The sequence below is a fragment of the Pholis gunnellus genome, assembly GCF_910591455.1.
Source record: "Pholis gunnellus genome assembly, chromosome: 19".
Lineage (NCBI taxonomy): Eukaryota > Metazoa > Chordata > Actinopteri > Perciformes > Pholidae > Pholis > Pholis gunnellus.
The window spans coordinates 4,764,929-4,778,836 of record NC_136546.1 but is presented as its reverse complement, the minus strand read 5'-3'; the positions used below and the strand labels follow the sequence as shown (position 1 = coordinate 4,778,836).

At 45.1% G+C, this 13,908-nt stretch overlaps 1 protein-coding gene across 3 annotated transcripts in view; it reads left to right on the top strand.

Moving 5' to 3' along the window:
• Positions 1–13,622, top strand: part of fynb (FYN proto-oncogene, Src family tyrosine kinase b) — a 51,267-nt gene extending 37,645 nt beyond the window's left edge. For 2 of the 3 annotated variants that reach the window (XM_079180252.1, XM_079180251.1), the window contains 9 exons: positions 1,429–1,527; positions 1,975–2,078; positions 2,293–2,442; positions 6,211–6,366; positions 7,316–7,495; positions 8,132–8,208; positions 9,580–9,733; positions 11,271–11,402; positions 12,128–13,622. In XM_079180252.1, the coding sequence (XP_079036378.1) occupies positions 1,429–1,527; positions 1,975–2,078; positions 2,293–2,442; positions 6,211–6,366; positions 7,316–7,495; positions 8,132–8,208; positions 9,580–9,733; positions 11,271–11,402; positions 12,128–12,336 (1,261 nt within the window). In that variant the 3' untranslated portion in view covers positions 12,337–13,622. Of the gene's footprint in view, positions 1–1,428; positions 1,528–1,974; positions 2,079–2,292; positions 2,443–5,686; positions 5,852–6,210; positions 6,367–7,315; positions 7,496–8,131; positions 8,209–9,579; positions 9,734–11,270; positions 11,403–12,127 lie in introns of all 3 variants that reach the window. The other variant, XM_079180253.1, reaches the window with a different exon arrangement.
• Positions 13,623–13,908: the final 286 nt, after the last annotated feature.

The following is a 13,908-nucleotide window of genomic DNA, read 5'->3' as shown; positions in this document are numbered from 1 at the left end:
CAGCGTGGGAATATGAAAGGAGGAAAAAGATGAAATGTGAGTTAGGCGGGGGGGAGGAAGGAAGATGAGTAGCTCGGTGAATGAACAAATGAAAAGAGTCTGAGGCGCGCAGTGAGTGAGGGACGGATGGGTGAGCGAGGAAGAGATGCACAGAGGACTTCAGAGAGAGACACTAATGGTTGTGTGGGTGTCCAGACTGAGAGGTCTTTGAGGAGCCTCTCCTCCTCTTCCCCCGTTTGTCACCTTCTAGACATTTAGCACACACCCTTTTTCAAAGCAGCTAAACTGCAGTTTGTGTGTCACAAACGGCACCAGCAGTTTAATGCAGAGGCTGAAGTAATATCAAGATGAAGAACTAGTAAAACACTTCAGCTATATATACATATTTTCAGGACGTGGTTAGCCTAGCTTAGCAGGGGGGGAAACAGCTAGCCTCCAGCTAGCAAAAGTTAAATTTTCATTAAAGTTCATTCATTGTGTCAAATCATTTCATCCCTTTAACGTTTTTAATCAATTGACTAGTACAGAGGACAAAGTAGAGAGCTGGAGTTTAGCCTAGACTAGCTTAGCATTAGAAGCAGGGGGAAACGGCTAGCTTGGCTCTACCCGAGATGAATAAATACATCTTCCAACGCCTCTGATAAATTCTCAGGTTGTAACCTGTTTATTTAACACAATACATAGAAAAGACATGTAAAAAGAAGACGTTGTTATTTTAGAGGGAGCTACATGTTGGAGCTAACATATCTCTGTCGTTAGCTAAGAAACCCTAACAGCACGTCTCTCCTTCTAAAACCACAATTTCTCACCTCCACATTACTGTATGAACATGTTTAAAGGTTTGAAGAGATACAACTGGCTGCCTCGTGATTTAGAGTTCATGTTGCTAGGTGCAACCTCCACTGTGGACGGTTGCGCCACGTGTTCTCCGTCTGCCTCCAGTCTTTACGCTAAGCTAGGCTAACCCCAGCCATTTCTGTGGGCAGGCCTGGTTGTATGTATTGCTAGACCATTCATGTCCATGTCATATACCTGTCGTCTTCTAAGATATATATATATATATATATATATATATATATACAGTAGATATGATTTTTCTTTTGTAAGTATTCCTTTAACAACTTATATTCCTCTTGACTGGCCGTTCTTGATTCCTCTCATCTCGTACAGCGTTAACATGTGTTCATACATTTGTATTACGGGTGGCTGCAGGGCTTTTCTACCGCCACGTGTCGCCCTCCACTTTCCTCCCCACAGACTCACGTTAGCCTGTGTGTTTTCCACATGGAGCAGCAGTAGGGAGCAGGTCCAACTAAAGCTGTGCTTTGATGTGTTCAATGGCAAGAGATCATGCCTGCTCATGCCTAAAGTGTATTACTGTGCTCATATTAATGTGCTTCCACTGTTTCTTCTCACTCTCTCTTTCAGCGAAGGGGACTGGTGGGATGCTCGCTCGCTCACCACCGGTGGCAGTGGCTACATTCCCAGTAATTACGTGGCTCCAGTGGACTCCATCCAGGCAGAGGAGTGAGTAGTGTGTGTGTGTGTGTGTCTGTGTGTAAATGCTCCCCAGAGAGCCACAGCACACTGGTCCAGGACTAGTGACTTTCATCTAGAATGTGCTCTGAATTAGCTGCAGACTGACTGCCGCACATGTGTAGACTTTACTCTAACATATGATGATGATGACATAAAAGTATTCTTAATCTTCCTCATAGCTGTAAACTAGTGCTAAAGGACTATTAGAATAACTGTTGTGCATGTGTTACGGAGAAGCAAGGAGCAGGAAAAATGTTTCCAACATCTGCACCGAGTTGAGCAGCTGTCTTTTGCACGTTTTTCTCAGGGCTTTCAGGTCACAACCATTAAGTCTCAATAATGTGTGTGTCGGATCAAAATACTCTTGACCTCATTGACTACGAGCCACTGGTACTGTGCAGGATTGAGTTAACATGTTCTCTCCTGTGCTCGCAGCTGGTACTTCGGTAAACTGGGCCGTAAGGACGCGGAGAGGCAGCTGCAGTCCACCGGCAACCCTCGAGGAACCTATCTCATCAGGGAGAGTGAAACCACAAAGGGTAAACCCACTCAGCATCACACAGGCTGATGTGTGTTCATGCCGTGACAGATTCACTACCTCTGTGGAAGAAAAAAACACACAGAGCTGTAATGCTTTTTGAATGGCAGCCGAATTGTTTCAATTCCTTTTGATTCGATTTTTTGCTGATTTACACCATCGACTAGTTTGTGATGTTTAGCGACTCCAACCCTGTACTGCGCGTGTCCCCTCAGGTGCCTTCTCCTTGTCCATACGGGACTGGGACGATGTGAAAGGTGACCACGTCAAGCATTATAAGATCCGCAAGCTGGACAGTGGCGGCTACTACATCACCACGAGGGCTCAGTTTGACACGCTGCAGCAGCTGGTCCAGCACTACTCAGGTATAAAACGCTGCGCTTTAAATGACTTTTGCACTGCTTTTATATCTAGATGTGAATTTAAGGAGGTGTTGATTTTAGGACTTCCAACTTAGCAGTGCTACATAATAAAATACTACTATTTTTGTTTGTAGAGGTAGATGGGATATATTCCCAATTATGTTAGGACTTATTCTGATTAATGTTTTAAACAGAATAAGTTTCTGATTAACCTGAACTTTTCTGGTAAATTTTAGGACGTATTCCACTTTATTTATTCTCGTTCGCTTTAGGACTCAGCCTTTTTAGGATGCATTCGGTTATTTTTTTGTTCTGGTCAGAAGAAGACAAAAACTACACCAAATACAGACAGAAAAGACGAGTAAATATACAGACATGTCTGGAAGGTTGAATCTTTATTTGTGATTTAAATAAAGTTACTGCATAGTGCAGCTTACAACCTCCAGCACTGAAAGAATATGGTATGTACATTAGCCTGAAAACCACCGAGGCTGCCCGTCAGTGGTCGGGCTGCCATACGGCCCATGAAGCATTGCGTCGCCCACTTTCCACTAACGAGGGAAACAGACAGATGTTGCCATGGAGAGATGCGTTGCGTTGGAGACGGAGCGCTAACACCGCTGCCCCATTTGCACGAGCCCAAATAGCAACGTCAAAGTCTTCTCCTCTGCCCAGTGTCCATTTCCTTGAATTGATCCAGAATGCATTAAGCAGACACTGTTACACTGTAATTGCACCTGGACTGCCAGCTAATTTTTTAACAGAGGAATCAAAGGTGGCACTTACCACGAGGTGTAAGTAGAAAGAAATGGAAACCTACTACACGTGAAAATTCGTGTCCATTTGAGTCTTTATTTATTGAGGTAGATTCGCATTCATTTTTCAATGCGGCACAACTGAGCAGCGAGAAACATGACGTCATCGTGGAAAGCCACGTATTTAGCACTCGTGTTGAGCAAAGGGAGACTCGGTTAGCGTCACGTCATCCAGATGTGTGTGTTGAGATTGTGCTGTCAGTAGATGACCCGCTGCATCTGTGCTGCAGACGCACATATTTGATCATCTGATTTACAGGATGAGACCTTTGCCCTTGTTGTCAGTTTTTCCTTCTTTATTCACTTTGTTCTCATTTGCCTCTCTTACTCTGCGTCTACAGCGTAACAATGACGCGTTCCTGTGTTCCCTTTCATCCCTCTCACTGAGAAACGGTTATTTTTTCCCCCGTCACGCTCTGGTTGGCACATTGACGTATCGACGTTTAAGCCCTAAAATCAACACCATGTTTTTGTTTTTTTTCTGTGCGTTTGTGTCATTGCGCAATAACCGCCCTGCCTACATCATCACGATTTATTCATCACTATCTCAGATGACGTACGGAGCCACCGACGCGTCTTCGCAAAGAACCTTGACTCTTTTCAGGACGTTTGCTTTAATTGCTTTCTGCTTTCCTCTGTTGTCATGTCTTCAAAGAGCTAAAGAGCATATCTGGCAATATGTACTGCAGCTATTCCTCAGATGCGACTGAAGGGACGAGAAAGGCCTTGAGAATCGAGATTATGTGATATTGTAAAAGAACAAATAGCCCATTCATCCTGAATTCATGGGCAATAGAGCAGCCTTGCTTAAGTCAAATAGATGAAAAAGTAGACATGATAAAAAATACAAAATGCTCATGGTAAGAAGTCAAAAATGTTGACTTATTATCATATAATAATGACTTACTATGTCTAGTTTAGGAGATACTAAGTCCATTTTTTGAGATAGCAATTGCACGTCAAAATGTTTCCATTTTATCTCTATATTTATCTTTATAGAAACCAACGTTGACTTAGTAAGTCTTGGTCCTGGTGAAAACTGGTCCAGTCTATGTCCATTAAGTCTTTGTCCCCAGGTTGGATCAGTGGCTGTTGGTAAACTACCTCTCGGCGGCACCAAAGTTAGAACGGAAAGAAAACCAAAATGGAACGTCAGACCAAATCTGGTTTAGCAAGTTGAATCACCGTATCCTCACTGACAGCTTCTTTAAAATAAAAATAACATTTCATCGGGGGGGGGGGTAATGGATGGAATTTATTGACTCAGATCATTTGAAGCTTCCACGTATTTGTAGGAAAGCCTGTTGTGATGCGTGGTGTGTGGCTGCAGTCCGCACATCGACAGCTTTTATGACAGCCAGCAGGGTGAACATCGAGCTGTATTGACGTCTTGAGTGGAGCTGCTGAGGCCCAGATGGGCTTTGATGGCCAAGTTGCAGGGGGGGGGGGACGCGGGCCTTTATCTCGTATTTACTGCCTCGTGCAAACAACCTGAGGCCTTATCGCTGGCAGCGGGGAGGAGGAGGGGGGGGGGGGGGGGTGGTATCACTAGATATCAGCATGGAGGTACCAACGGAAACTCTGCCCGTAATCCACTGGCCTAATCAATCACGGGCAAACACGAGAGCTTCCTTTCAGAGTAGAAGTTGTTTGATTTCCTGACACAGAGAACACGGTGTCATCGGCTAAAGTGACGACCATTTGCGGCCGCGGAGGGGTCAAAATGGGAGCAGCTGGAGCGCCACTCGGTTGCCTAAACAAGGGCGGTGCTTAATGCTTCTCGTGGAGCATGAAGTCCCCGTGTTTAACCACAACTGTGTGGCGTACGCTTTCCCAGATGGGTGACCGACGTGCCAAAGCTATCTCTCTGCACAAAGTACCGTCATTATCGTAAAGTGTGCGCGAGTCGTAGATGCCATTAGCCAAAGTGAGCCATATCACGGAGCCTTGCTTTTCCTATGACCCCGCACCCACACTGGCTGCTTTAGCAGTAGTACGAGTTACTGCTGAGGAAGCTTACACATCTGGCACTGAATTTCTATTCTTTTTAAATTAAACAACAAAGTACCGGATCCTACACTTCCCATAATGCAACTCAATAGTGCCTCCATGTCTGATAAATACCCCCGTTCTTTAACGCAGGCTTTCCTTTAGAGATTTGTAGCTTCCAAGCCAAAAAAAAACAAAACATGACATCATTAAAATAACCCAGATGACATCACTAATGATCATGGAGACCACATTAGACTGATCTCTCCTGGATGGCCTGACCTGAAAGCAGCCTGGTTTCCAGTTGGCTCTTCGTCCTCCTTGTGTCTAGTTTCTTGTGTTGCTCTGAGGATTTCCCCGCTCTCCTGCAGGACGCTCTGCTAACGCTCTCCACGTCTCTGTCTATGCTTTTATTTGTGCATCGCCGTGCGGGCCGCGTGCAGACCGAGCCGCCGGGCTCTGCTGTCGCTTGGTGGTTCCCTGCCACAAGGGGATGCCACGCCTCGCCGACCTGTCCGTTAAAACCAAAGACGTGTGGGAGATCCCGCGGGAGTCGCTGCAGCTCATCAAGCGTCTCGGGAACGGGCAGTTTGGGGAGGTCTGGATGGGTACGGATCCAGTCGCCTCCGGAAGAGAGGAGGGCCGCATGGAAGGGGCCGAGCCTGAGCCAGCAGAGACAACCAGACTGACTCCAAAACACCAAGCGAATAATCTGGCCCCGGGAAGGGAGGGGATGAAATTAGAAAATGGGGCAGGAAATTACGATAATTCTCAGTTTGGGGCTTTTGCCAGGGAAATGCTTTTGGGCTTTTTGACCCCTCCCTTCCAAAATCATCTGTTAGAAAGTTCCAATGTGTCAGGAGACTCTGCTCTCACGGTCTGGAGATGGCTCCCTTCCATGTCCCTCAATGCATGTTCCTCTCCCCAGTAGTTAACCCTGTGTGCCTTGCCTTCCCTCCCCATGTAGAGAGTGCGGATGGTTTGTGCTTTAATTTAACGGGCGTGTGTGTGAACTACGTCCCTGACACTGTGGGCTTGACTCATGATGCCTGGGAGATCAGCAGAGACACACTTGAGTTGGAAGTAAAGCTGGGGACGGGATGTTTTGCTGATGTGTTTTACGGTAAGGAAATTCCCACCCCGCCCCAGCAGAAATTACCCTTTTTTTTAAATGTTCACCTTGGGCCACCCTGGAAATACATGTAAAGATTTGTATTTATCCTTTTACATGCATTCTAAGATGCGCCAAGAAATAATTTGAAACTTCATTAGCTAATTGTAGATGAAAGCAACTGCTGTCTTATCCCTTTCTAGCATTCCTGCAGGTTTAGTTTTGCAAAACGTAATCCATAAAATAACGTTTAGGATTATTTATAAATACAAATTTTGACTTTTGTTGTTATTTCCAATAATTAAATGAGTGCAGAACACAGCTGCACCACTAAAAAAAACACATGTACAGTACACCACATGTTAGTTGACGGGCTCTGCGCTCCCTTTGGGTCACTACTAACATTCCTTTACCCATTACTGTCACAGAATGAGATAAACGGAGTACCAGTTTATTTATTTTATTACAGTGATCCGTGTATCTTATTATGCTCGCTCTGACACAGAGGCAGAGCACATTGGTGGCATTGCCATGCTGTGTTGCAGTAACATGGCATGCAACCAGCGAGGAGCTTACAGGCTTGCCTTTTGTTAATCATCCTACAAAGGATTATCTGCTCCCGTGTTGGCGTATTGTGGCTCTCAAAGCCTCGCTGGATCCCTCTCCCGGCTTTTAAAAGCCATTTCAAATCCAGGTCCAGTCTAAATCTCGTACCCATTTAATTATCCTCCCAGCACAACCTCCGTGCATGAGAATTACAGACGAGCTGGTTGTCGTACGGTCTCCTGATCTCATTCTGTGCTGCATGTTTACCACATTGTCATTTCCAAGCAAGACTCGAGCCCTCAGCCGCCGATCCTCCCTTCAGGTTAGACGGCATGTCTGGCTGTGACGTGATGTGATTTGAATATGAATGGATGTTGCCCCCGTGCTGATGCCAGCTTGTGTGCGCGTGTGCCAGGAACGTGGAACGGCACCACCAAGGTGGCGGTGAAGACTCTGAAGCCGGGCACCATGTCCCCCGAGTCCTTCCTGGAGGAGGCTCAGATCATGAAGAAACTCCGCCACGACAAGCTGGTGCAGCTCTACGCCGTGGTGTCCGAGGAGCCCATTTACATCGTCACAGAGTACATGGGCCAAGGTAGATGAACACGAACATCAGCGTGTATACACACACAACACAAATACAGTTCTTTGCTTAAAGCATTCAGTCCCAATAACAGAACCGTGGCAAATCATGTCGAAACATTTTAAGAATTCATTCCAGTCAGAATGATGGGTATGATGATGGGTATGGTAAACTTTGTTTCAAAGAGTCTGAAGATGATTAAGGCCTTCGAAACAATCCTCCAAAAAAAACCACTGCAATTTAGAAAGCCCACAAGAAAGAGCTGCGGACACACATTCAAAACCAGAGAACACGAGAATGGAAAGTCTGATGTGCATCGCTGTGTCGGTCGCATGCAGAGGCTGTCTCATCTGGGTCAGCCCGCTGAGTTGGAGAAGGGAATGTGTTTTTCAAAAAGCAGACCCAGTGTGAAATTTGGTGATCCCCCAATTCTGTATTTACCCTCAAACTTTAACTCATTGTTGTTGATAGTATGAAGTGGAAGTGAACGGACAAATTACTAGCCTCACGTCTCCAAAACATTTAGTAGAGGGTCGGGGGCACATATGGCGCCACTGATTCGCTGCTGGGTCTAAGACGTACAGTTTGTCTCTTCAGTGTCTGTGTGTGTGTGGACTGACATCAGACGTGTGTTTGCGTCTGCTGTAGGAAGCCTGCTGGAATTCTTAAAGGACGGAGAAGGACGAGGGTCGAAGCTGCCTAACTTGGTGGACATAGCAGCGCAGGTAACACTTGATCAAAAAACAACATAACTGGTTTCTGTTGCATGACAGTGACCGGGATAGTAGACTTGTTTCTCATCACTTGTTTACTGAAAACAAGAGAAAACAAATGTAGAACCGTTGGAAGCATGCCTCAGCTCAGAAGACCAAGCCTTTAATTGAAACAGGCTTATTTTAGAGACCAGCAGTGTGTTGTATTACATTCAGTAAATTCATATTGGTCCAGTGTGAATTTGCTGTGAAGGCAAACTCAACACTTCCTTGATAAATTAAGACTGTGAGTAGGGCTGTAACAAACGATTATCTTCATAAGTGACATTCATTTGCCATTTATTTTCTCTATTGTGTGATTTGTCTGTGATGTTAAAAAAAACATTGAAAATGTCCCTTAGAATTTCCTAAAACCCAAGTGGACGTATCCATAGGTCTTGTGCAACTCTAACTGTCCAAAGCCAAAATCTTCAAGATATTTCATATAAGATAATATATGGCAAGCCAAAATGTCAAATCCTCCCCAAATAACTGCCAATTAATTGTGTGTTAATCAAACTAATTGATTAGTCTGCTATTTGTTTCAGATCTACCCACAGCAAAATAATAAAGAAAACAGAAATTAGACTTTGGCGCATTTCAATCAACTGGTTTGGAGATGTTGAACTTCAGAAATCATTTGTCAAAAGTCTTTCAATGTTCAATTTAGTGCCTCAACTCTTTTTTTGACAAAAGGCAAAAATCACCTCAAGCAACCATAAAACGTAATTGCGCAATTGAAGTGTTAATGAAATGTAGCTGTTTCCATACAGCTTTGTTTACATGTATAAAAATACATGAATGGAAAACACAGCCTTCCAGCAGCTCAGTGGACATTCTACTGAACTCGTCTGGAAGGCTTTTCATTTTAAACACGTGCAAAAGAAAAACACACCGTTCTACTTAACGTGATATATTCAGTCCATACCAGAGCATCCTATTTGGACCCATATTTCCGGCAGGTTATAAATCTACTGTAATAGGAATTAAACTTCCTTTGACATGATTTTCTGTTTTCTGCACAGAAACCACAGAGAGGTATTTATTAGGCCTGCATGTTGAATGGAAAAGATCTGCATGAGCTGCAACTACCATCAACTATTTCTAAAGCCCAAGGGCATACAGGAGCTTTTTATTCCTCAACCAAAACCTGCTTTAGCTCAACAATCACTTGCCTACAGATCTTTTTTGGGATTGACATGTTTTCTCTCCTAACCCAACATGTATCCATATTTTCTTAATGCGCTTAAAAGTCACACATAAAGTAGTGCTTTTCTCGCCACGTGAGCCTTCACCAAGAAACGGTCCCAGGCTGCCGTGCTCAGCTCTATGTGCTCCATCCAGGTTGCGGCGGGCATGGCCTACATCGAGAGGATGAACTACATCCACAGAGACCTGCGCTCCGCCAACATCCTGGTGGGAGACAACCAGGTGTGCAAGATCGCCGACTTCGGCCTGGCCAGGCTCATCGAGGACAACGAATACACGGCTCGGCAAGGTGAAGCTGCCCCCCCACACACACACATACACACACAATGTTAAATACACGTACTCGGTGCTGCCACTCACGCACATTCACGTACCGTGTGACTGCATGATGTCATGGAGGACATTCTCTCAGCGGGAGAGGACCCCCACATCAAAATGAGCCAGCAAATAGTCAGCTGTGAAGCGATCCGAGTCGGCTCCGAATGATTTGCTCATTGTAACAGTGAAACAGAAAGAAGACACTCCCTCCTCCAGAGACACCAAGAGTTTAGAAGGCATGACTGCTGTAGTATTGACCTTTTGAGTGTTTCTGCTCTGTTTAGTTAGGGGTGTTGTTTCATTTTTGTCATGAAGTTGGCTGAAGAAATATGCAGAGTTTGAAGGTTTCATTCATGACCTTTGGAAATAGGATTCAAATCCTCCGTGTGCACTTAACAGGATTTCTTTTAGGGCTTTTCAGCTACGTCTCCTGGGCTTTTGTCAGTAGACGGAAGTTGCTCGGCCGTCGTGACGACTCCATTCGCTGATGAAGAAATCTTCTGGAAGTGGCCGTAGAGTTGAAGGTCCCATATTGTAAAAAGCTGACAAATCGGAGCAGAATTTTTTTTCTTCTTCCTTTGACATATGAAATCATTTTGCCGCGCACATGTTTTCTTTGAGAAGTCAAACCTTTTTTATAGCTGGCAGATGCTGAAAGATGTCATTCAGCCTAACATGACCCAACGTGATGGTAGTGTTCTTAATTAACGTCAAAACGTTTTTCCATCGAGTAGCTTGAAAGTTTAGACGATCGCATGTATATCTGTGACCCAGATAGAACTGAAGAGGTCATAATACCCACAATGCACCAGAATGTAATTGTTGATGCTCACATGTGACAACTGTTTCATGCTTATGTCAGCAAGTTCAGATGAAAGGTAAAACCTCAGGAGATTAAGACCCAGTCCATCGTACGACATGTGACCTCAATACTTTTATATTATTTACTTATCGTACGGCATATGGACATGACCTCAATCATTGTTGCTGACCGTGATATTGTGTTACTTTACATGTTTGTTTACATAAGAATGTCACCAACATGATGCCAGAATAAACAGCAGCTTTTTCCCCACAATTATAACACTTCCACATTTTTGTTAACACTACCTGGCAGTCCATTTAGTTTGTGGTTTTGCTTGGGTGGTTTCATGTATTTGTTTATGTTTTCTCATTCCAATTTCCAATATCTGAATATTCTAGAGGATAGTGACGTCATTGCTCTTTGAAAGGGTCAACGTGCATTATTAAGCCATCGCATTATCAGTGGCATAAAATTCAAATGACAATAATATTGTTTATCGCGATTATTTCTGGGACAATATACCGTAGCAGAAATAGTCACATGGACGGGCCCGTACGTTACCTTGATGGACACAGCTGATGTCCGAGCGGCTCTCCTGAAATTCACGGATCATTTGGTTTGTTTATGTTGTGGAGCTTTATTGAAATATAAAGGGAGACTCTCCCTCTTCACCGGTGCTTCTCTCGTCTCTGCTCTCCTGCAGGCGCAAAGTTCCCCATCAAGTGGACGGCCCCGGAGGCCGCGCTGTACGGGAAGTTCACCATCAAGTCTGACGTGTGGTCGTTCGGCATCTTGCTGACGGAGCTGGTCACCAAGGGTCGGGTGCCTTACCCAGGTGAGTGGAGGAGGGGTGGGGGGGGGGGGGGTTAAACAGAGCAGAGGCTCGGTTCGTAGCGTTCACCTTGACACCACTTGGGACGTGTCGATAAAGCGGCCTGATGGGAACAAACCTCTCCTGCATGTAGCCGGGAATCGTTACCAAAACAAACACTGCTTTTTTCCACCCATAGCAACAGGCCCCTCATGCTGTTGATCGAAGTAAAAGGTTCTTTTAATGCTTGAGTAACCTTCCTCTCTCTGCCAGAATGTGAGGCAACTCTTAATTACCGCTGCTTGCCTGTGGGACAACTGACTTTCAGACAGAAACAGAAAGGGGGGGGGGGGGGGGGCGAGCCGAGTCGAGTGTACTCAGAGTGCAGCTCCACGCAGGGAGGGAAACACATGTTTGTCCAGATGTGGGCTGGTGGGCTGAGGAAGGTTAGCACACAACGAGCTGGAGGGAGCAGCAGCATGCTAACAGATGAGCTAGCATGCTGCCGCTCCCTCCCCGGTGCAGACCCCCATCCACTGTAGGTAACACACTGACTATAGATAAGTACAATCAAACAGCCCCACTTAAAAAAAAATAATCCTTAAGGAAAAGATTAGCACCAACGGTCTCCGAGGCCCAGACGCAAGCAGCCGGGTCTCCGCGGAGCTCTCGTGTCGATCTGTTTTGATCTGTTTCAACACCTCCATCACCCTGTGCGTGTGTGTGTGCGTGTGTGTCTTCACCTCCAGGCATGAACAACCGCGAGGTGCTGGAGCAGGTGGAGCGGGGCTACAGGATGCCGTGCCCCCAGGACTGCCCCATCTCGCTGCACGAGCTGATGCTGCAGTGCTGGAAGAAGGACGCTGAGGAGCGGCCCACCTTCGAGTACCTGCAAGCCTTCCTGGAGGACTACTTCACGGCCACCGAGCCTCAGTACCAGCCCGGGGACAACCTCTAGACTCCCCCGCTGGGCTGGGGACAGGACTTGCCGAATCTGCGCTGTTCTAAAACTCTGGAGCCTTCCCAGCCGGGCCTTTTTTTTAATTTTAAGGATCTGTACAGCCTCCTCAAGCTCCAAAACCCTTAAACCCCCCCCCCCCCCCCCCCTCTCGCTCTGTGACACACCCTCTAGTGTCTGAACTCAGCAAATGCCATAAGTGAGGTGGTGTACGACGGACGGAGTTAACCGGGATCGTGATAATGCAATGTATTCAGTGTAAATAAGAACGGCTCGTTTCAGTTTATTTGTTTGCTTTAAGATTTTTATTTTCTCCTGCACAAAAATAATGAATAAAGGATAAAAATGATGAAGGCAAACAAAGAGAACCATTTCAGAAGCAGGCACAGTTAACCTGGACGTGTATTATACCGTAGCTCCTGTATTATTTTCTAGAGATCGGATCGGAAGCCTCATATATATTTTTTTCAAATTTTCCATAATGTGTAAAAAAAAAAAAAAAAAAGATCTACCCCAGATTATTGCTTTATTCTTGACTTTCCAGTTCGTAGTATTCCAGCAACTTGAGACGAGCATGACGCAGTCCTCATAACCCCCCCCCCCCCCCCCCCCACACACACACACACACACACACACACAGAGCTCTCTCTGAGTCGTCAGGCTGCTGCTCTACGCTCACGGTTCTTTTTACAAATGATATGTGTCACATGTTTTTGTAAATTACAGCCGAGCGTGTAAGGATTTTGAACATATCCCTTCCTCGCTTAAAGTTTTGAGAAAAAGTGTTGTTTTTTGTTGAACTGGAAGAGAGAAAGTTAATTTAAGAAGAGAGTATGTATGTCTTATTTGAGCGGTCGGTCCGTCCAGCGCCGACCTGCAGCTGATCCTGGACCAGCTCACTTCCTTCTTCTTTTTATCTTTTACTGACAAGGTTGTAGTCCATCAGTATTTGAGTCTTTTGTTTTTTACAGAGTATGTTTTTATTTAACCTTTTTAAGTGATCCCTTAAGAAGTCACAACTGTATGTTCAGCGGGGCCAATTCACATTCTGGATTAGATGTGGAATATTTTAAGGGTTGTATTTCGCAAAGAAACCAGCTGAATTTGAAAAATGAGTGGAATGCAGCCCTGATCTGCTCAAACATTTTTGTAGTCGTACAGCTAATTGTTTTTAAGTGTCGCTAACTTCCCTTCCTTATTGCTTTTCATTTGCATTTTTTAACATAAGTTGTTTCGTTAATTCAGTGACTTGGCGTTTTGGAATTCAGAAAAGAACAATAAACATTTTACACTCTTTCCAAGACACTTCTTTTGTGTGTGTGTGTGTGTGTGTGTGTGTGTGTGTGTGTGTGTGTGTGTGTGTGTGTGTGTGTGTGTGTGTGTGTGTGTGTGTGTGTGTGTGTGTGTGTGTGTGTGTGTGTGTGGTGAAATCTAGCATGCTATCTGCGGCGAGTTAAGACTTCATAAAGGGGAATTCCAGCTATTTAGTAATGCACTTCCTGTCTCACAATCAGATTACAGGTCATTACTTTAGTACAAACAGTGATTATTGAATCAAGTACATTTGTTGTC